Source organism: Podarcis melisellensis (genome assembly GCF_964234715.1).
Source record: "Podarcis melisellensis genome assembly, chromosome: 9".
NCBI lineage: Eukaryota > Metazoa > Chordata > Lepidosauria > Squamata > Lacertidae > Podarcis > Podarcis melisellensis.
This window is the reverse complement of record NC_138541.1, coordinates 56388553-56411447: the sequence shown is the minus strand read 5'-3', so window position 1 is coordinate 56411447 and position 22895 is coordinate 56388553. Positions and strand designations below refer to the sequence as shown.

Sequence of the window (22895 nt, the reverse complement as noted above, 5' to 3'; positions counted from 1 at the left end):
TCATTAAGGGAGGGAATCAAAATAGCAGTGAAGAATCTCATTCAGGCAGCAGCGTGATTTTAAGTGTGGCCTTAATATCTTTGGACTGGAAGTTTTAACTTCCCAAAGCAGCTAGATGCCTCTTCTTTGTTTTTTTATAGTTTGCTTTTTTTAAGTATATTTTTATTAAAGATTTCTTAGTTTACAAAAATGCATGCATTGTCTCTTTTTTCAAGTTGTGTTTTCTACAGATCAGTTTCATGTGTTGTGAGACATTAGTGTTGCATACAGTGTTAGGTTAGGAAGAAAAGCAGGGGCATGGTGAATGGGGGTCGGGTGGCAATGCTTCTGTTCTTCTACTTAGAGTATGTGTGGGGTTTTGTGTCAGCGTCACTTGTGTAGGTTCTCTTCCTATACACTTGTTGTATTTCCTTGGTGGTGAGAGAGGTTGGGGGTGGCCTAGGGTGTGGTTGGTTGTCTTTGGTTAGTTATTAGTGAGATTTGTTTTTGTATGTGAGTGGGGTGTGGATCAGGTTAGCTCAGGCTTCCTTAATACTGCAAATGGGTAGTTTAGATCCACCCCCAACCCCCGCAATGTGTGCACGACTAGCACCTGAGCATCCAATGTTGTCATAGACGCAGGGCCCGATTTAAATTTGATGAGGCCCTAAGCTACTGAAGGTAATGGGGCCCTTTATATGTCCAGCTCTCCTTTGTCAACAACAAATTGTCACTGTTTTTTTGGTGTTGAATATATGCTATATGGTAATTTATAGACCTAATAGGTATCTAAAGCCATTTCCTCATGCAGAATGTAGGCACCCTATATATAGAAATGAGCAAACCAGTGATATTTTAGGGAGCAGGCTAGCAGGCAGGGCCCATTACTTACATCATAGGAACCTACACAACACAAAACACGGTTGCTGTATGTAGGGTTTATTTTATTTGTTGTTTATCTTATATTTTGGAAATGTACATCCAGTGTTTTTTTTTTACTTTAATTTTTTTTTAGCCCCCAGGAGAGTGGAGTCCTAAGCTACAGCTTATTTAGCTTATACATTCCTGCTCTTGTCGCTGGTCAGAGAGAAAGTGGAGAACCAGAAATGCTATATGCTCCTTCCATCTCAGGAGAGGAGGGGAAATGACATCACATAGAGCCTTCTCTACCAATTACATTTCTATGGTATGAGTCTCTGCCTGTCAGCAATACAACTCTGTAGCCTTAACCCCTCCTCATGCTAAGTAGCAAGAACATGCGCTGTTAAATTTGGCTGCTAATCTTCCACAATTTTATTCTCTCCAAGCAAAGCAGAGAGGAAGACAAGAGCACACCTAGGCTTCCTCTTGTCTCTCTGTGTTTTTTGAAAACAGGAACATGCCACAAGCACTTGTTTGCATGTTAATACTCAGCCAGCACTCTGGTTTCTTTCCTACTTGGAGAAGGGAGAAGCAAAGTGGGTGCGATTTGAGCAATATGCATCGTCATGTTTGCTTCTTCACAGTAAACCATAGTTTGGCATACTATGTCAGGTGAACCGCACCCTAGGGTTGAGGAGCACCTATTATTCTTTTTTAGGCTATATGCTGCATTAAAATATTTTAGTTCAGATGAATTTGATTTCTAGCAATGCACTTCTTGCCTCAGCTATGCAAATGAGGGAGCAAGCAGCAGGTCCTTGATTTTTTCTGCAAATACAGTGCTGAGTCATCATCAGCTATGCTTGTACTTCCTGCTGACACAAGATGTTGTTTTCTTTTGCAGGCTCATCAAAATGAAAAATTGGAGTTTATTTCATTTGTTTCTCCAGACTGTATTGATAGTAGGCACAGCTGGCTTGGTAAGTTTTACACAGTACAAGGAGGATTTGTAGTTTCTTCTCACCGTATAATAGAAAAAAAATGAGCTTATTCATACTTGGATCCTATTGAGTTCAGAGGTGACATTTGGCTTAAGCTGATAGTAGAATCATAAAATGCTATAGTTGGAAGGGACCACGAGGGTCATCAAGTCCTACCCCTCAACAGAGTTTATAATTGCTACTTTTATGCATTAAAAACGTCAGATCAGAACTATTCCCTCAGAGTATGGTTGGTTAGGGCTTCCTCTCCAGATAAGGACAGCTTCTTACACAGAGGTTTTTTTTTAGTTGAACATGAAAATATGAGTCTAAAGATATATTAAAAGATAATATGTAGACCAGAGATGAGCTGCATATGGTAGATTTCTGGAAGTAGCTCTTACTGAAGTCCTCAGATGTTCAAATATTCTTGTTATTATAATTTCACTGGTGGTACTTGCAACAAAACGTTGCAGATTGCAGCTTTATCCTCCATGAATTTGTCCAATCCTCTTTTAAATCCACCTAACCCCAAAGAGAACTAAAATTTAAGAAATCTGGACACAACCCTTGAGTTACAAAGAAAAAATGCTTCTTTAATTGTTCTTAGCGGGTACTTCAAATGTTCTTAACTCGATACTGAGTATCTTAAGTTCCAAAGTACGTACTAAGAATACACAACATTTTATCTTCATGATGTTCATGGAAAGGAGGAACAAGGGTGCCTTCATGGTTGGCTCTTTTAACCTGACATAAACCTTCCTCGAGAGAACGTATCGGATGGATGTTAGCTTGTAATCGGCCATGCAAAGCTGTAAAATAAAAAGTTTCTGCATGCATTAATGGCAGCAGCTGGGATAAATGTGATTGCATGTCCAGACCGCAGGATTTGACAGCAGCTGTTTAATATCTGGCTTGGAGTTTAGAAAAAAACCCAAAGTCAATAAAGTGGGCAGAGTCCGTTACACGCAATCTGTTTCCAATTAATGACATAGCTATGATCTAAATAGCATTTCCCCTGATGATTATGTTATGTTTTTCACTGTTCCTTTCAAGGGGATTTAAAAGGCAAAGGAAAACAATACCTGACCACTCCAAACCTGTGTACTTCTGAAGTCCTTTTTTCTAGTTCTGTAATGTTCCAGTTTAGCAGTTTAAAGTCCAGTTACCTGTGAGGCATTTTTACACAGTGGTGAACTGAAATGAGCAAGCCTCAAGAGCATAGGACCTTGCAGCTGTGCTGCTTTCTGGTAATGTTTAGAGAACTGCCCTTGTGACTTTTCCCCAGAGGGAGCAACTCTGGCATTCTAAACATGAGAAACTCGCCATTGCCCTTAAATGACTTGTTGGAAAATCAGTGGGAGGCAAGGAGGCTGCTTATTATCTCTGATCTTATGTATTGACATTAATTGTTTGGAACCACCCGCCTTCCAAGCGCTTGGAGGCTTCTGAGAGATGGTAAATCTGCAGAACAATAGCCAGGGCCAGCCCGGAAATTTTGGTGCTTGAAGCAAAGGAAAAAATGGACCCAAGCCAACTTGACTGTTAGCTGAATCTTCCTTCAACACTGGTGATGGGACGAGATCTTCCATTGCATTTGAAGGCAACAGGCTACTTTAGGGGTTGTGTGGGGCATGATATCTGTTGCACAAACCTCACTTATGCTACCCAGCCCTCAGATGCTGCTGCTTGTGGGAGACTGCTGTTTATACCCATGGAATTTGTGTGGAGGGCCCTTTGGGGTGTCTATTCCGTATCACATTCTATTTTGCCTCTATATGGAGCCACTGTAGCTATCACCTAGGGATCTGGAGCACTATATCACATATACACTGATAACATTCATCTTGGTCTCCATTCTGTCTGAATTGGGAGAGGCTGGGCAGGTGTTGGACTAATGTCCAGAGGCAGGGGGGCCTGGATGGGGGGGGTGGCAAATAGACGGAATCCTGACAAGACAGGGGGAGGCAGCGAAGAATCCTGTAGCATCCTAAAAGGCTAATGTTTAATATGGCATGTCATAAGCTGTAAGCTTAGGCCAATCACATTCATATGCCTTTAAAGTGCTGCTGGATTATGAGTTGTTTTTTATTCAGCAAATGTAACACAGGTACCTTACTGGAACTTCTTGCTTATAAGTGGATGACTGTTCTGCTTTATCACACGTCCATGCTATTATGAGACACATACACAAAATAGCCATCTCAAGTATGCCTAAAATACGCTTTGTTTTTGAAATATGAATTTGAATCTAGACAAGAGCAGCCTTCTTCTGTTCCCTACTAAACAGCTAGGAGGTGTTCAGACTCGGCCAGCAGCCTGCTTCTCGAAAGGACTGCCCTAGTGGTGCATTTATGAGGGCTGCACTCATTCACAAATGTATTGCGCTCATTCACGAATGATCCCTGTACACTGACATAGACCAGGGGTGGGGAACCTCTGGTCTGTGGGCCAGGGGGTCCAATTTAGCCTGCGATATCTTTTTCCCATCACCATGACCATCTGTCAATCAGCTGGCATCACTGGGCAGTAGCGGAATCCAGTTCTGCTGGGTACTGCTTTGCCAGCAAGATACCCCACAGGCCAACTTTGATAGGTTGCTGGGATTGCCTGACAACATCAAAACTTCAGAAGATGGGTGGGTGGGTGGTCTTGCATACCTATCAGAAAGTTGCCCAGTGTGGAGAAAAGGCTCTGCTGTACTGGGCGAAAAGGGTTCTCCACCCTTGATATAGACCCTAGTATCTAGCGCTGCAAAACTGGTCAGTCGGTAGAGCATGTGACTATTAATTTTAGGGTTGTGGTTTCAGTCCTCACAAAGATTCCAGCATTGCAGGGTGTTGGATTGGATGATCCTTATGGTCCCTTTCCAACTCCTGAATTCTACAATTCCTTGCTTGGGTGTGTTGCAGTTGCAAAGCCAGAAGAGGGAGCATGTGTGTTGCAGCACAGATTTCTAAATTCTCCTGAGCAAAGCTTAAGAGAAAAGGCTACGTAAGTAACTGCATATTGGCCGAAGCCTATCCCATCAAATAGATCTAATATTTGACATGGGGGACTTCTCCTTCATGCTTGATTACTACACCAGAACTCTGGCCAGTGAACAGTATGAAGAATACACATTTTGTATCCTTACGCATTATTTGTGTGCAACTTTCAATGCTCGAGGAAGCCATTGAAATTAACACTGCACAAAACAGCAGTGATGGTCATTTCCCCCTTTTAAATGCATTCAAACAGAGACCAAGCCTTTCCTAACATCTGTCTACATATATGGTACTTTAAAGTGAAAAGCAATTGCTTTACTTTGTGCATCTCTGCTCCCTTTCATAAATGCCATTAGCAAATGAAAAACACGCGCCCCCCCGCAAAAATAACAACAAACCCCCCTAATTTGGAATTGTAGTCAGTTATGTGTTCTGCAGACACTAAATGCAGAAGGTTCCATGTTCAATTTCTGGCATATCCATGTATTGTAGGCTTGGGAGACCTGCTGCCAGTTTAGTGTAAACTAGGAATGGGAAACCTTTTCCAGACCAATTGTCACCTTACCTTCTATCTGATCTTAAAGAGACCACATGTTGGTGGTGGGTGGAGCCTGAGGCAAAAGTGGGTGGAGCAACAGATGTGCATTTCACCTCTATGTGCTCTTGCACATCCTTTTCAGTCTTCTAAACAAGAGGTATTATCAGAGTTCAATGGCACGTGCCAGCCAAGCAAAAACATTTAAGTAGAGTAAAAAGATGCAAAACAGAGCCAGGGGAGATGTGGTTAGCGAGGGTGCAAGGAAGAGATTCAAGGGTCAGACAGAAAGACTAGGAGGGTCACATTCAGTGCCAAGGCCTGAGGTACCCCATCTCTGGTGTAGACAATAATAATCTAGATGGACCAATAACTTGACTTCCCATACAGCAGCTTCCTATGGATTCTGCATCCATCCAGCAATGTAAGATGCTAATTTCCTCCACATATCAATCCTGCCTGTATAAAATGGGGATAATGCATTTGTCTTTATCCTAAGGTATGCAATATGGCCTTTTAAAATGTAAGTTTTCTTGGGGGGGGGGGTTTATTGGGTGGTTGTTTTTATTTTGATTATATATTTTGTGGTTTTATATTTTGATTTTGTTCTGTGAACCGCCCTGAGACCTCTGGGTATAGCGTGGTATATAAATCCAATAAATAATAATAAAGTAATATGGGAGGCAGCTGAATTAGTGTATTAGTCTATAAAGCCTTTAGTTAAGTGTTTCCCAAACCTGGGTCTCCAGCTGTTTTTTGGACTACAATTCCCATAATCCCTGACCACTGTCCCTGCTAGCTAGGGATGATGGGAGTTGTAGTGCAAAAACAGCTGGAGACCCAAGTTTGGGGGAAACCGCTTTTGTTGGTCAAGAGGTAGAGGATTTTAAACAGCAAGATCCCTTTTAATCTGTTGGTCTGAGACAAGTTATGAGCACAATTGCCTGTTTTGATTGGAACACCCAGTTCCATGTGAAGTTACACTGAATCAGTTAACTACACAACAAACCAGCTAAAATGTAGATAATTAATCTGGTAAAAGTGCTTTAGTCAGTTGGCAGCACTGGTGGATAATATAGCAGCTACGAATCTAGGAATGGTTCAACACCTGAACCTGCAAGGAGGGGCTCCACTCTTTACACTGAAGTAGCATCACAGCCAACAGGCAGGCAAGTTCCCTTCTCTTCCAGAGAGAATTGTTGGAGCATTACCGAAGCTGCTTTGGACTGGCACCGAGCCCGTCCCTCTGGAAGAGTTTCCTGACAAGCTGCCTAATCCCGCCGCATGTTTTCCAGGCTGTTCTCCACTGCCATATATTGGATTGCACTCAAGGGTAGGAATTAAATGAAAAACAAACATCTGAGATGCAACACAAATATTTAAAAGGGAAGGCATGCAATCAAGATCGCTCCAGCATCAACATGCCTCGAGCAACAAACGCTTATTTAAAGCAACCTAGGAATGAATACTGAAGGCGAGAGGGATCTAGTCTATAAATAATATTCTGTTTTGAATTTTTCCTCCACGTAGAAGTTTCAGAATCATTGCTGCCCCTTCTTCCTCCTCCTCCTCCTGCCTTCCTATCTAGCTCATATCCTGCTATTAGGCAACAAAACTGAATTACATCTTTTGTAGTGAAAAAATGAGGGGAGGGGACTCCAACGAAGTCTGGTCCTGTGCAGAAGTCTTCTGTTTCACCGCAAGCAACACTATGTAATTATGACCCAGATTGTGTATGTATTTTCTGACTGTAATAACAAATTCCTACTTTTAAGTCAAGCCAAAATGTAATTAAATTGGAGAGGGGGATGGGATCTCGTATGTTCTAACCAAGAAAATTCTGCTGCAGAATTGCACTAATCTAATATGTAGTGTTGTCCCATCAAATAAAAGAGAACACTAAACAGAACGATGTTCTGATAGATTGGCACAGAGATAGATAGATAGATAGATAGATAGATAGATAGATAGATAGATATAGTCTTTTTTTAAGAACCAAATGGATAATTTCAAACCAGGGAAAAGGGCAAAAACAACAGCACAGAATGAGCATGGATATTAAAGACAATGTGTGTGTCACTTGTTGCTATCTTCATATGGATAAGAGAATGAGGCAAGTTTTTCTGCAATGTTTATGTAAATTCGCCAGTTATTAATACTGGCTGGATCAATGGATGCATGTAGCTCCTACAAAGTACCAGCTTTGATTGAATTCCCTTCTGTGGGGCACTCATGCGTCTTAGACACACAGACAGAGTTTTCTTTGTCTGAACTCCATATTCCTTGCTCAAACAGGGTTACCTTTCAGAGCACAAAAAGAGTCTGTTCCACAAAGCTTTCCTGATGAACTGCTACCACCAAATACACGTCAAATGATTAATCACAACTTTAGCTATGAAACCTTGCACTACTAATTACAGAGCATATTGCATTCCTTATTTTCAAATAGGCTCATGGACCTGAATGTGATAGGCGGTGATAGGTGGGAAACCTGGGTGCAATGGGTTTGTGCATCTGGCGGTTAACCAGAAGGTTGGTGGTTCGAGTCCACCCAGGGACAGCTTTGGGCAGGATTCATGCATTGCAGCAGGTTGGGCTAGATGACCGTTGACGTCCCTTCCAACTCTACAATTCAGTGATTTTACACTGCCACTATTTTCACGTGGGCATCAATAACCTAACAGAAAATTCAGGTTGTGCAATTAAAGTTGATTTGGAGCTCTTGGGCAGCAAATGTGCTTCCCCTTTGAAATCAGACTTTTTACGATAATGAAGGCGATTAAGAATGCACTGGCAAGGGTGCGATAAGAGTTGTTCAACACAACATTGTCTAACCTCTCTGGATGCGAATAGGAATGCATGCTCAATAAACAGGTTTGTCTGGAAGTGACCCAACTAATGCTTCTCCATCCTCCTTCTTCCATTAATGAACTGCTCCGGCAGACCTTAGAGAGTTGTTTCCAAGAGCAGCTGAAACTCCAGGCCCAGGTGAGACTTCTGGAACAAAGTGTGAAGCAGCAACAAGCCAAGATTGTGCAGCTCTTAATCGAGAAGGACATGCAGTACAGAGATAAAGGAAGTGAAAACAGTGTTATTGATCTGGGAGAAGAAAGAGAATATAAAGGTTTGAGCTAAATCTCCCTCTCTGCTTTTCAAATAGACTCCACCCAGTCATTGTGCCAAACCATGGCATGCAGTTACCATAGCCTGAACTTCCAAAAGTTAAACCGAGAAATCCCTTTTTTTTTGAGCAGCTTGCTTCCTTTAATTTTTCCATCCACTCAGCAGCATATTCAATAAATGCAGCAGCCTTTGACAACAGAGGGTGGCTCCAGACTCTCAGTATTTAAAGGGAGAGAATCAAGCACATACCAGAATTTTAGTTTGGGGCGGTGCGGATTAAAGGGAACTGTCACCCTAGCTAAGCAAATCCACTTTTAAAAAAGGAATCCGATTTTAAGCATTAGGAAAGTTGATGGGGAAATGTGTGGAAAACTGTGGAGTGAACAAATGACTTGATGGCATGAATTTCCCAGGAGTAAATGTCATTTATTTTATTTTAATGTACACAAGACATATGCATATCCAGCTAGTCAAGAGATCTGGAGTGATCTCTGAGACCTATTGAGAAGAGTGGCATGCACTTTGTGCAGTCCTTCAGACAGAGGGTTGGAAAGCAAGACCTGTGTGGCCTGTCAGTGATGCCACATTGCCCTACTGTCAGGGCTGCTTCAGTTGCAGGTCAGCACAGAGACTTGGAGATGAGCAGTAAAGTGGATTCTTTATTCCAGGAAACAGAATGCAAACAGAGGAACTTGTGGGCAAGACTGGCTCCCAGCAAAGCAGTTGCCAGAACTGACAATATGACACTCCCCACCTGGCTGTTTTCCTTGCAATCTTAAACTTGGTCTGTGCTTTTCGTTCCTCTACATGCAAAGTCTGCGTGTTCTTGGCGACAAGGCAGGAGGGGAGCTGAATATAGTGGGAATGGCAGGCTCCTGTCAATCTGTTGCAGCCTCAGCTCCCACCTCCTTCCCAGCTGCCTATCCTGCATCTGCAGTGCTTTCTGCCTCTGGTTCCTCTCGCTGAAGCCTGTTCTGCCCAACCATTCTGCTCCCCCCAATCCTCTGACCTGTCTTCAGTGTCCCACCAGCATTCCCCTGGGTCTGAGCCTTTCTCTTCTGAGGCTTCCCTAGGGGATTATCTGGTTGCCCTCACCCCCACCATTCCTCCTCAACCAGCCAGTCCCTGGCATCTGGCAAGTCTTGTACCAAAAACAAAGAGAGGCACAGTGGCCAGCCCTACCCATACTACAAAGGCCATAGGATTGGCGATATGGATGGGGCTTGTACACACCAGGGGTCAGCAAACTTTTTCCACAGGGGGCCGGTCCACTGTCCCTCAGATCTTATGGGGGGGCCAGACTATATTTTTTGGGGGAATTTCCCCTCCCTTCTCCACAGCACCAGATGAGCCCCAGGGGCTGCTTACCTTTGCCTTGCGAGCAGCAGGGGCTGGCGGTGGCGGAGGGATGATGAGCGCTGCGAAAGGGCTGGCTCTGGAGAGGAGCTGCTCTGCTTTAAATGGTGCTCAGCCAGCTATGGCTCCTGTGCCTTGCGAGCAGCAGAGGTTGGCGGTGACGGGGACGACAACGATGAGCGGTGTGAAAAGGCTGGCTCAGGAGAGGAGCTGCTTAAAATGGCACTCAGCCAACCATGGCTCAACAAAGCCCAGCCCCCTTCCTCCTCTAGGCAGGGCAGGGAGAAGCCAGGAGGAGGGAGGGAGGAGGCACCGCCATGGTGTGTGTGAGGGGGGGGGGGAATGGTGTAGCCCGAATGATCAGAATCCTCATGCCAATCCAAGTGGTGATTCCCGGACTGTCCGTGGGCTGGATCCAGAAGGCAATTGGGCCGGATCCGGCCCCCGGGCCTTAGTTTGCCGACCCATGGTATACACCATACCTTTAAAGCACATCCCCCCAAATAATCCTGGCAGCTGCAGTTTACCCCTCGCAGAGCTATAATTCCCAGCAAACGGCAGTGAGAAAGATGCTTTGGTGGGGTGTTTTGAAGGTATATTGTATATGTAGCCACCGCTATTCCTACACTGAGAAATAAATAGTTAATTTTTACAATTGCAAGATGCAAAAATGGAGGCTAGAAGTTAAGCTGGGCTTACAGATATGCATGGTCAATCCGACGTGGGAGGCTGCAAATAAAGAGGGAAAGGTTTTTTGGTTTTGTACAAATAATATGCTTTCATTAAACCTTAGTCTTCAATAAAGACCCAGTCAGCAGTAACAGTGGAAAAGGATTTGTGGGATAAACATATATAATTAGGAATTTGTTAACTCCAATTTCCAACTGTTTCCCTTGTATTTATTTAACCAACAAATGACTTGAAATCTTCCGGGGGTTTAGCCTGAGACAGTTCAACCAAGATCATGGAACAAGACCATTTGAAACAGCAAATGTTAGCTTAGCTTTCTAGGCATATCATGTATCTCTGGGTGATGCAATCCTGCACCCACTTACTTGGGAGAAAGCCCTGTTCAACTCAATGGGACTAACATTTGAGTAGATGTATAAAATGTCAGAATCCAATACAGACCCCCTTCCAAGTGTCTCTCTGCATATATTATAGTGGTAATGAGAACAAGACCAAATTTCATTATTTGGAATGACTGTTGTTTGGGGGCAATGCAGATTGTGCGGAGATCTATAACGCTGGACACAAACAGAATGGATACTACAAGATGAAACCTCTTGAGAGCCCCAGTGGATTCTCTGCCTACTGTGACATGTCAGAAGGAGGAGGATGGACAGTCTTTCAGAGACGGTCAGACGGGAGTCAAAATTTTGATAGGTAAGTGGTGGGCTTAAAATCAGAAGTAAGTCATAGGCACAAGGGAGGAGGTTAATGCTAAACCTTCTATCCCTGTACTAACTCCTGAAAGTGAAAGATGCAATGTAATATTCAGTGCTTATAGTTGATGATCCTGGAGAACCTACGTCCATCTGCTCCACATACACACTCATGACTCTTGCGTCATTTTCATGTCTGACTTCAGTTCGCTTTCTTCTATCTAAACCTTTCCTAATCCATATATAAAAACTGGGCTGGTGTCACAGGAGCTTTCCAGTCAGTATCTGACAGTTCAAAGTTGGAGTTAACACTTTATTAGCAAAAACACAATATCCACAGACTTGGTGGAGTGTCAGGCCCAATGAGCACAGTAGCGCATTCCCAGTAGATCTGGCCCCTTGTATCAATTGCAGAGACTGAAAGTTCCCACCTCCCCACAGTCATCTAACTCCTCTCCAGGGCTTTTCCCAAGCAGTTGGAGACTTTACCAGTGTGCAGCCAACCTCTTCTCTGCCCTTTTCATGCCTCTTCTGGTTCTGGAAGACAAGGGGATAGGGGACCTTGTCGCAGCAGGAAGGGGAGACTGCTGTGACTGTTCACCAGCCTGACTCATCTCTGCCTCTTGGCCTCCCTGCTTTCACTCTCTTAATTCAGCTTCTGCCTCTGATTCTGGACTTCTCTCTGCCACAGGCTCTCCCAGCTCACTAAGCCCTGCTACTGCTTCAGCTTCCAGCACCTCCTCTTCTCCCTATGACCATCCATCGTTGTTGCACCACCACTCCCTAGGCTCCGAACCTTCTTTCCTTTGTGGTTTCCCAGCTAGTTCTAAACACCATTCCTCTGTGTCCAACTAGTACCATGAGAAGTCGGCTAAGATAAGCATTCAGTTTACCACCACCGAAAATTGTATTTATTTAACAGCTGAGACAGGGTCATTTTTTCTAATTCTTCTCATGCACCTCCAAGACTTCTGTGTGTGGAGTTAAGACTGCTTTAGTTCCCTGGGGACTGTGACAAGGTTAGTAAAAGCCTGTGCAGGACTTTCTTTCAGACACTGAATGGTAGGAGACTCCTGATACCCAGCGCAGAGTAAGTACGACCTCACTCAGACTCCCTAAGTGTCCCTATTTTTCAGGGACGTCCCTGATTTAGAGAAGCTGTCCTGGTTTCTGATTTGATCCCAGAATATCCCACTTTTCCTTAGGATGTCCCTATTTGATTGGAGAAATGTTGGAGGGTATGGAGGGTATGGAGTTATCCGACCCCCGAGCCGTCTGAAGTCAATTCTGTATAGAGAAGTTTTTTTAATGTTTAATTTTCTATATGTGTTGGGAACTGGCGGGAGTGGCTGGAGCCACCCAGTAAGATGTGTGGGGTATAATTATCATTATGGAATGGGACTTCCCTATTTTCATCGGAGAAATGTTGGAGGGTATGCCTCACTCCCACTGAAGTTGGGGCACATGACCTATTAGGACCCAAGATGCCAAAGGCATTCCTAGCAGGCAAATCTCCACGCATGGCATCTTCACAAAACAGTAGCAGCAATTTTTTCACCCAATCAAATAGAAACTAATATTCCTATTTGTGAGGGAGTGAAGCTATTGGAAACAACAGAGGTTGCTGTGAAATATACCCAAAAGCATGTCCCTTAAATATACTGATATAATACTGGGGATTTGCTTTCATTAGGAGACTGTGCAACTCAAAGGGGTGTTTTATTAAAGAGCGTCTGAAAATCCTATTGGTTATAAAAAAAAAAAAATTTTTTATAAGAACCAGTTGATAATCCTTTTTGAGTGACCCAAATCAGAAGTTTACATTTTGTTTTCAGAGACTGGGCTGAGTATGAACAAGGTTTTGGCGATTTTGCTTCACCAGATGGTGAATACTGGCTTGGAAATAAAAATCTCCACTATCTGACCTCTCAGGGTAAGAAGGCCTGCTTAGTAAATGTTCATTAAGGTAAAGAAAACCAATGATGACAGGAACATTGCTGATTGTGTAACGCTAGAAACAAAGGCTGGAATCAAGCATTTAATTTCCCCAACGTGGTTGTAGCTTGATTTGCTTCCCCCCTTCCCCCCTGTGGGCTTAATTAGGCCTGCCAGGCCTCCCCACTTGAATCCCAGTATGGTTTGGCCTAAGCCACACCCATCGTGTGGGGCAGGGAGGGATGGGGAAGAATTTGATTCCACTCGCATTTATGGACAAATTATCAAATTCACACTTTCTGGGGTGGGGGTGGGGTGGGGGGGGAGAACAAAAACAAAAGCATCTTTCAAAATTTGCAGTTATCCAAATCTTGAGATGCAGTTCTCCAATGAAACAAAATGGTGTTTGTTAAGAGAAATTTGCGCTAAAATGCTGGTGAATTTTCTGGAGGATTTAAATAAATAATTTGCAAATTGCTGCAGAAATGTGGACAACTGATTTTAAGATTGGAGAGATGAGAAACTGAGAGAACCAAAACTGACAGATCCTTCCATCTCTAGGGACAAGTAAACCTAGGTTATAATTAGGGTTAAAATTAAGCAGGAAGAATCAGAAACAGATTTTGTGTGTGCTCCTGATAGTTCCTTCTCAGCTGCTGGTCGAATTCAACACTTCTTGAATCTGACACCTTATAAGGCTCCAAGTGAATTGAATGGAAGCTCTCTCGGCTCCAATGGATAATTTATCCTCAACACTATTGTGTTTTTTCCCCCCAGGGAATTATACCTTGAAAATTGATCTGTCTGATTTTATGGATGAACAGCGTTTTGCACAGTATGAAAATTTCAGAGTTGGAGACGAGCAGGTAATAAAATGAACTTTGTTAACTGACACCTTGGCACTTCTAATAGAAATTAGGATTATAAATACCTATTGGGGAGGCAAATGTTGCATCTAAGAAATATGAAACACTTTCTAATCTATCTTAACTTTTTCTCCTTCACCTTAAACACCTGCTTGCCTTTTATATTACCCCCACTGCATGTTAAGTGAAATTGTATGAGATATTTCTGCTTGTAATAATTCTGATTGGGTTACGTGTGTGTTTTTCTGACGAAGTTCTTTGGATGCCGAGGTTGGACTTTACTGCTTCAGATTATTTTTTTCTTCCCTTTATCAACCAGAGCTCTTACAAGATGAACTGTGGGCAATACTCTGGAACAGCAGGAGATTCCCTCACTGGGGGGTTTCACCCTGAAGTTAAATGGTGGGCAAACCACCAAGGAATGAAATTCAGTACAAAGGACAGAGATAATGACAACTACGAAGATAACTGCGCTGAAGAAGATAAAGCTGGCTGGTGGTTTAACAGGTTAGGTAACTCCCTCTCCGCCCCTCACTTTGCTTGCACTTGAAATATTTTATTATCATTTCTATTCTACATGCATTTATTCTAGGGATGGGGAATAAATTTGGGTCACTTCGCACACAATGTCAACCTGCCTGATTTGCACTGCCCAAACAATCTGCAAGCCAAAAAAGCAGCTACTCTTCACAATCCATACTTCTCCAAGTTTTACTATGTGGCTTTCTAACCAAACAATGTCTCCAAAATTGTAATGTATTTATTTGGGGGTGGGCGGGAGTGTGTTAAAATACACATGTAACACAAATAAGGGTTATATTAGGGGGAAATACCATGACCGTTCTGTGCTACCTTGCATGAAATACACCTTTTGTTACTCAGGCCTATGACCGCATAACAAAGAATATGTATCACTGCTTCGTATTTCCCCAACCTGCCTTCTCCTAATTCTGGGGAAAGGCCATGTGTCAGAATGTATGTGATGCTATAAAGCAGACATGTCCAAGGTGTTGACCGCGATTGACCAGTCGGTCCTGGGATGAATCCTGGTCGATCGCCCTGCCCCCTCCGCTGGAGATGTACCTGAGCAGCCACAACCTTGTCCTGAACTCCTCTCACAGGAGGGGCTGTTTTGACGCATGTGTGCCTCCTTGCACCCACCCCTGCTATGCGGGAAGCAGTCGGTGTCAGGAGCAGCAGCCAGTGCCTGCCCCACCCATCCCTGCTGCCCACCCTGCACCCATTCCTGCCCCCTTGGGAGAAGCAGCCAGCGCCCACCAGACCACCCTGCACCCACCCCTGGGTAGTAGATCACTGCCAGTTTTTATATTGGATCGTAGATCACAGCCTACTTCAAGTTGGACATACCTGCTATAAAGCAAGAAGGGGCGATTTCAAGTGAGGTATGGGTATACTAGATATCTCATTTGGACTACTGCAGTGTGCTCTTGGAAAAGTTAAATGACAGAAACTTCAGCTGGTTTACAGCGCTGCAGCCAGGCTGTTGACTGAGGCCAATTATAGGAAGCACGTGATTCAGGTTACACCAGCTATGCTGGCTCTGGTTTGAGTCTGGACACAATTCCGAGTCCTGGTCCCAAGCTCAAAATGGCCAGCTCCTCCCTGCCAACTGGATGGGCATTGCCATTCAAATGGTGTTTGTGCACCACAGCATGTGATCAGTTATGTGGGGTGGGGCTTACCTGTGCCCCCCCCCCCAATATTTTATTCAAGTTGGCACCCTTGCTGGTTGCCATAAAAAAAAAATGTGCACTTACCCAGTTTTTAGAAGGCGTTATTGTGAAACATATTGCAATATTGCTTACTGCAATATTGCTTTATGTTAACTTGTTTCAACACTTGATTTTATCAGTAACGCAATGTATATTTTACATAAATCATTTAGAGGTCCTGATGATTAAGCTGTGTGTGTGTTATATTAGCAATCTTGTCCATTTTTATGGAAAGCTATAAGGAAAAATAATAATTAATAGACAAAAGCTTCCCCTGCTTGTATCTACTGCCTCCACCTGCACCCTAAAAAACAAACAAACAAACCACCCTAGGGGGAAATTCAGTGTTGCACTAAGACAATTAATTGTTCCATCAGTGCAATCATTTATATTTGCTAGACAGAACGATCACCCCTCTACTGCCCTAGTGCCCTGTATTTGGGGTTCTCCCAACTCTCCCAAGTGGATTTGGGGAGGGCGCAGCTTAGTACAGGAAGAAGAGATGGGGGAAAGTCCTGTTTCATTAGTAGGGCTCAAGCTGATTTCCGCTAGTACAACAACTCCGTTAAATCTGGCCCATTGCTTTTTTGGGAAAAAGCTGCTGTGGAAAAGTCATTGAGGGTGCAAAACAAATGGGGGGACTCAGCCCTCCTTTCCCGCATTCCCTTGCTGCCCTTTAAGTTGCCCAGTGCCCGGTTTCATATGAAATGTGCCACAATCCGATTCTGACACACACAGGCAGGTCTGCCACTGTCACGTCTCATCTGGCCCCTTGCCAGATCAGATGTGGCATTTGTTTGGAAATGTAGGGCAGGTTAGCGCTGGAAATGAGTTAATAAATGTTAACGGGGTTATTTTTTAATCCCTTTGTCCAGAGAGACTCCGCACGTTTTTAGCAACATCATGGAGACCTGCACAAAATCAGTCAGGCGAGGAAGACTCCTGGATTAGTAGCGGCATAATAAGAAAACTTTAATGGCAGCTGCTGAAAGAAAAGTCATTAGATTTAAAAATAGTAAGCCAATATAGTTACGCAACAGCTACAGAATAAATGTGCTTGTTCCTTTGGAAATGAGTTGCCTTTTACCATTTTAGAGCAATCTAAATTCGCTTGTCACCCTTTATTTGCTCTGCGTTTTTGTGGGGAAATTGCCCAGACCTGTCTCTTACTTAATATCTCACAGGCCATGTCACCAGTGACTGCAAGTGTCATCCAAGCAGTCCTAAGTGGGGCTGATCCAAATCTAAATCTTTTTACTCTCATCAATGCTAAAATAATAAAAGGGAGGAAATGAACCTGTGTGTAAATCCTGTTTGCAGTGAAGTCAAATCTTCCACTGACTTCAGAAGGAAATTTGTCTGCATTTTACTGAGCTCTTTGGAGAGTCACGTTTGTTTCTGGTGAATCACTGCTGAATATACCCAACTGAGTCACATCTTTTGGAGTCACAGAATAATGACCATAAATAGATTATTCCAGCTCTCGCTGTTTACTTTTTATTGCTAGTTTCAAACCCAATGGAGGCTTGGATCCTGGCCTTTTCTTTCCATGAATGCAAGAATTCATGGAACATGAATTTTCCACCTCCTGATTCTCTGCAGTCTCTGAAAATCTGCCCTTGGCTTGGGCGGGGCAGTCATTGGAAGTGGTGCTGGGGGGGGGCTGCAAATGAAGAGAGAGGAATTGGCAAAAGTCACCCCCACGTGCCAAATTAAGTATGCAATCAATTCCAGTGCATTTCCCTGCAATGAAAATGTCAAAAATGATACAGAAAGTGATGTAACTACATAATATTACAAACCACCCTGTGCTGTTTGGATGAAGGATGGTATATAAATTTAATAAACTGTAAAATAATAATAATAATATGTGTGTACTAAAAAGAAGCAGAAGCAAATTTCTATTCATATTACTTGGGTGATTTCTATTCCTGACCTCCGATGAACATATAAATTGTGGCAAATTCTGCTCCGGTTTCCAACATTCCTTGTAGTGGCACAGGAAGGCCCCGCTCTTTCTGAATTGGAAGACATAAAAAAAAACTAAGATCATGGCCACTGGTCCCATCACCTCCTGGCAAATAGAAGGGGAAGAAATGGAGGCAGTGAGAGATTTTACCTTCTTGGGCACCATGATCACTGCAGATGGTGACAGCAGTCACAAAATTAAAAGATGCCTGCTTCTTGGGAGAAAAGCAATGACAAACCTAGACAGCATCTTGAAAAGCAGAGACATCACCTTGCCGACAAAGGTCCGTATAGTTAAATCTATGGTTTTCCCAGTAGTGATGTATGAAAGTGAGAGCTGGACCATAAAGAAGGTTGATTGCCAAAGAATTGATGCTTTTGAATTATGGTGCTGGGAGAGACTCTTGAGAGTCCCATGGACTGCAAGAAGATCAAACCTATCCATTCTTAAGGAAATCAGCCCTGAGTGCTCACTGGAAGGACAGATCCTGAAGCTGAGACTCCAGTACTTTGCCACCTCATGAGAAGAGAAGGCTCCCTGGAAAAGACCCTGATGTTGGGAAAGATGGAGGGCACAAGGAGAAGGAGACGACAGAGGATGAGATGGTTGGACAGTGTTCTCAAAGCTACAAACATGACTCTGACCAAACTGCGGGAGGCAGTGGAAGACAGGAGTGCCTGGCGTGCTCTGGTCCATGGGGTCACGAAGAGTCGGACACGACTAAACGACAACAACATTTAAACAACGCACAGGATAAAATATAAAGAGCGCTTGCTATTCCCTCATCTCTTGGCAAAGTATTGGCATGGCTACAGCAAGGGCACCTGTTCTGCCCATCTCAAAGGCAAGGAGAAGCTTTGCAGCCTTGTCTGGTGCAGAGCCGCAAGTTCACTCTATTTCAGTATAGAGGCTCATAGAATCAGGCTCATCTGCAAAGCACTCTAACAAATCAGTCCAATTCAGAGTCAATGTAATGGTATCAACTGCTAGGGCAGAAGAATAACGGTAAGCACATAGGGGAGAGGGGAATATCTGTCCTGCTTGAGCACAACAGGCACCCAGCAAAATTTTTTGCAGTGTTAGATTTGTCAGCAACTGAGCCTAATGTATGCTGTTACTTGGTGGCCTATAAATCAAAGAGGTTTTCTACTGCAGCTGAAGGGAGTTGGTGTCTCTTTAAGAACTGATGGTATTGGTGTGCAATGGTGACTTTGTTGTGCAGTGCTGATGCACTCCGAAAAGGACAGTGCCCATCTCCATTCCAACGCCGCCCGCCTGCTGTTTTTTAAAGCCATGTTCTTTTGTGGTGAACAATGGAGCATTCAATAGAGCAGGATGCCTGCAAGAACAGAAGCGGCAACCAGCAGGGAGAGGACAGCACTGACATTATAGCACTGACAGGACACCCTGGTCACGTACGAACAACAAAAGGCGACGCAGATCTCTGGGCTGGTTTGTAGAAGGTGGCCCACCTGGGCGGGGAAAATACTCCTTTACTTGGAGGTGGAGGGTTGAGTGGAGGGTTTTTTTTTTTTTTTTTTGTACCTTTAGCAATATAATTTGAGTCAGTGCAAATATTAACCATCTCCTGATTCTTAGGAGAGTTGTTTGGAAAATTCACCAGATGTAGTCAGTTCTTCACCTGTTAATGGTGGCAACGAGCAGCTTCGCCCTGCTCTGTTTGAAGGTGGGCCACCTCCAACGCCCTTCATTGGCAGATGGCAGTCCCGTCAGCAGGCGGAGTGTGTCGCCTACAGGCCTCACCCACTCATGCTCTTTTGCCGGGACTTCAGCACCACCTCTCTGGGTTGCCCGGGAGAACAGGAAGCAGGCAGCGGAAGAAGCGCCAGGCATTTTTATGTAGGCTTACACAAAATACAAATGCTCGTTCTTCACCCAATAGGTGCAAACATTTGCTGAGGTCCCAGGAAATTTCTGGATCCCCTCCTTTGGCCCCCGGGCCCTCTTTGCAACATTGAGCAGGGATACAATGTACGGTACGTCCTGCACTTTCCTCTCCTGGCTAATAAGAGAGGGATCCCGCAAGGAGGTAGTGGAGTGGGCAAATGTGCATTGCACCCCCTTACAGCTCCTTGCAAGAAGCAAGCTCTTTCTCCATGCAAAACCCCACCCATCTAATGACAGGCATTTTGCTTGTGGCAGGGTCGTGCTGCTCAAAATAAGAAATCCTGTCCTGCTCTGGAGCAGGCTGTTTGATGAGATATTCTTTTCCCTCTCCCAGCCTCTGAGCGGCTGAATACTACTGACAAAGCATTTACTATTGTTACGTTCACATTTGGAAGCTGTAGACTGGCTGACTCACAGCAATGTGCCGCAGAAGGCCCTGTTCCGACCTCCTCTGGATGTTTGGGGGTGGGGAGATGGATCAGAGCTGTTTTATTTCTTACGAAGAGAAATAAAGCCCTGTAGCATCATGGAGAGTTTTGAAGACAGTTTGCAGAGAGGGCTTCCGAGGGATAGGGCTGGAGAGGGAGGATTTCTGCATAGCCAATTAAAAGGTAGCTTGGAGAACCTAAGCTGTTGGCCGATGGCCAGTCTGCCTATATTTAACTTGCACTGAGATTTCCTAGCAAATAGACATCAGTTGCCTAATAGCCAGGCTGTGGGTAATTACTTTTGTTCTATCATGTAAACCCCAAGTGCTGGCAGGAAATGCATTCACAAAGTTACTCCAAAGCCACTAATGAAGGGAAGGCACATAACTACAGTCCTTTCATGTGGTTGTTCCCATGTGCAATCATCACAGGTTCGGAAGCATTCTCAGATGGTGGCGATTAGCAGGCAAAGTGGCAGGAACAAGGAACAAAAAACTTTTGTTTAAGGCTGCTGTTCTCAAACCCTATCTCAGAAAACTTTAGAGTAGCAAACAAGAGCAGGTGATAGAGATCATATATCCTTCATGATGGACAATTACTACATTTTTGTAAGATACACACACCTGGTAACTGATCCCACGCCATGTGACAAGGCATCAACATCCAGATTGGAACTGTGGGAATTTTAATGCAGCCAGGTAGAAGGACTACAGCAGGAAGGAAGGAAAGGCACCAATGCAATAAGCACAGATAGAAGAGATTTCAGTAGCACACTGAAAATAATTTGTTGGTTCAGTGCATTTCAAGTCTTGCAACTCCTCTTCAAGGGCAACTGATTTAATCCTTTCAAAGGATAATTAAAGAGTGTTGGACACTATCTCAGAGTGACAGTTATCCTTCAGATGAATTAAAAACCAGTTGCCCTTGAAGAGCCACAAAGCCTACAATTTATTTGGCTAATAAATCATTTTCATGGCACCTTTGAGGTCTCCTCCTGATTCTTTTTTTAATAATGCACACCCACACCCCATACTGAATTGCTGGCTGATGTGTACTTATCTCATGGAGACATTGGGATACTACTGTATATATAATTATAGTATTTTACCATGGTGGTTAATCTGGACCTGGCTACTGCAGGATATTTAGGATGACTTTGGAGAGGGGGACTGAAGGAACTAACAGAGCATTAAGTCATGGCTTAGGGTCACAATAATATTGCCAGGTTAAATCACGGTGCATGCAAAGTACGGTAATGAACAGTTGCAGCTTCAAAACATTCCATACAGTGGCTGTAACAATGAGAAGTGGTAATCTGTGACCTCTGCCCTTATGGTAAGCAATGTGTTAAGCACAGTATTACACGTACACATAGGCTGGGTATACATTACCATTTATTCTGGCTCCAGGGTGCCCCCACCCCTGCTGACCAAGGCCATGTACGCAAGATGTTAGCTGCAATCCAAAGAAATACTGCGCCTTGATGCATTTCCCTTCAAACCAGCTTCTATCCGATTTTAAAACATAAGCCACATTCGCTTTGCGTCTTGTGTGTACATTTGAGATAGTTGTTGTGCGTGCATTTGCCATGCAGGGCATAGATGGTTCTGTGTGAATCTAAAGGATATACTTTATTTCTCTCTTTTTCTGCCAGATGTCACTCTGCCAACCTGAACGGCCTGTACTACAATGGACCCTACTCAGCAGTGACAGACAATGGAATTGTGTGGTACACGTGGCACGGTTGGTGGTATTCTTTGAAATCGGTTGTCATGAAAGTCCGGCCGTCAGATTTTAGCCCTAATGAGGTTTAAGTTTAATGATGTCGGCACTCATATTTTTGGTGCAAGCCAGTCTGGATCGTATGGGGACTTTGGCATCCGTCTCTGTGCAAATCGTGGAAGATTCTACCATGGACAGGAGCTGAATTTCCAGCCTAGAGCAAAGTGTTACTGGGCTTAGCTGTGCCTAGCCCTTTGTCAAGGCAAATAGGTTTCACACAAGGCAAATCATAACCCTGCCCAGAATTTACAGTGTGGCTATATGAACTATTTAAATACCACTGGGCTTCATGATAAAGGCCAAAATTATGTATTTTATTCCAACAGATAAACTGGACAGTTTACATGGTAACTTCATTGTCTGGTATCATATAACTCTCTGTTGATTTTGATTTTGTTCAACAGGCTAACATACTATCCCAATGTTACATTAATTCTTCCAATATACATACATATATATATATATATATATATATAGTCTTACAGTCTGGATATACCTATTCAAAAACCACATCTTTCAGATGCTTTAAACTAGTGACCTATATATTGCAGCTTCATCGCGCAGTGTCTGCAGTTTCTGTAACCCTATATTCAGCTTGTCATGTTACATTTATGTATGGTTTAAGACTGGGGGAGGTGAATTTCCTAAGGGACACAGGCTGCATAGATAGCATACATTTAAAGCACATTACCTACCCCCAACGCACAAAAAGAATCCGGTGGGGGGCGGGAATTGGGAATTATAGGGACAGAGCTACCTAAACTGTATAGAAACTTATTCATGTATGCAACTACAGTGGCAAGAATGTTACTTTCCCAAAAATGGAATGAATAAGTCCCAGCAAAGGAAGAATGGATACAAAAACTTATGGAATATGCAGAAATGGCAAAACTTACTGGAAGAATAAGAAACCAAGATAACAAACTTTTTATAAAAGAATGGAAATGATTTATTGAATATTTACAGATAAATTGTAAACAGATAAAAACATTGGCAGGATTATTGTAATAACCTGCAGCTTCATAAGAGTATATATTTAAAGAAGATGAATAGATAAGCAAATTAAGT

General features: G+C 43.5%; 1 protein-coding gene across 3 annotated transcripts; it reads left to right on the top strand.

Annotated features, from left to right (window-relative positions):
- Nucleotides 1-1595: 1595 nt before the first annotated feature.
- Nucleotides 1596-22178, top strand: FGL1 (fibrinogen like 1). Of its 3 annotated transcripts, none has more exons than XM_081924604.1 (7): nt 1710-1820; nt 8286-8466; nt 11048-11207; nt 13042-13139; nt 13919-14007; nt 14327-14514; nt 21700-22178. In XM_081924604.1, exons 1-7 carry the CDS (start codon nt 1755-1757, stop codon nt 21857-21859), a joined length of 942 nt encoding a protein of 313 aa, XP_081780730.1. In that variant the 5' UTR covers nt 1710-1754; the 3' UTR covers nt 21860-22178. The 3 variants fall into 3 exon arrangements, with proteins under 3 accessions (XP_081780732.1, XP_081780730.1, XP_081780731.1); XM_081924605.1 differs by lacking the exon at nt 21700-22178 and adding an exon at nt 16616-16812; XM_081924606.1 differs by lacking the exon at nt 8286-8466 and having other exon boundaries at nt 1596-1820.
- Nucleotides 22179-22895: the final 717 nt, after the last annotated feature.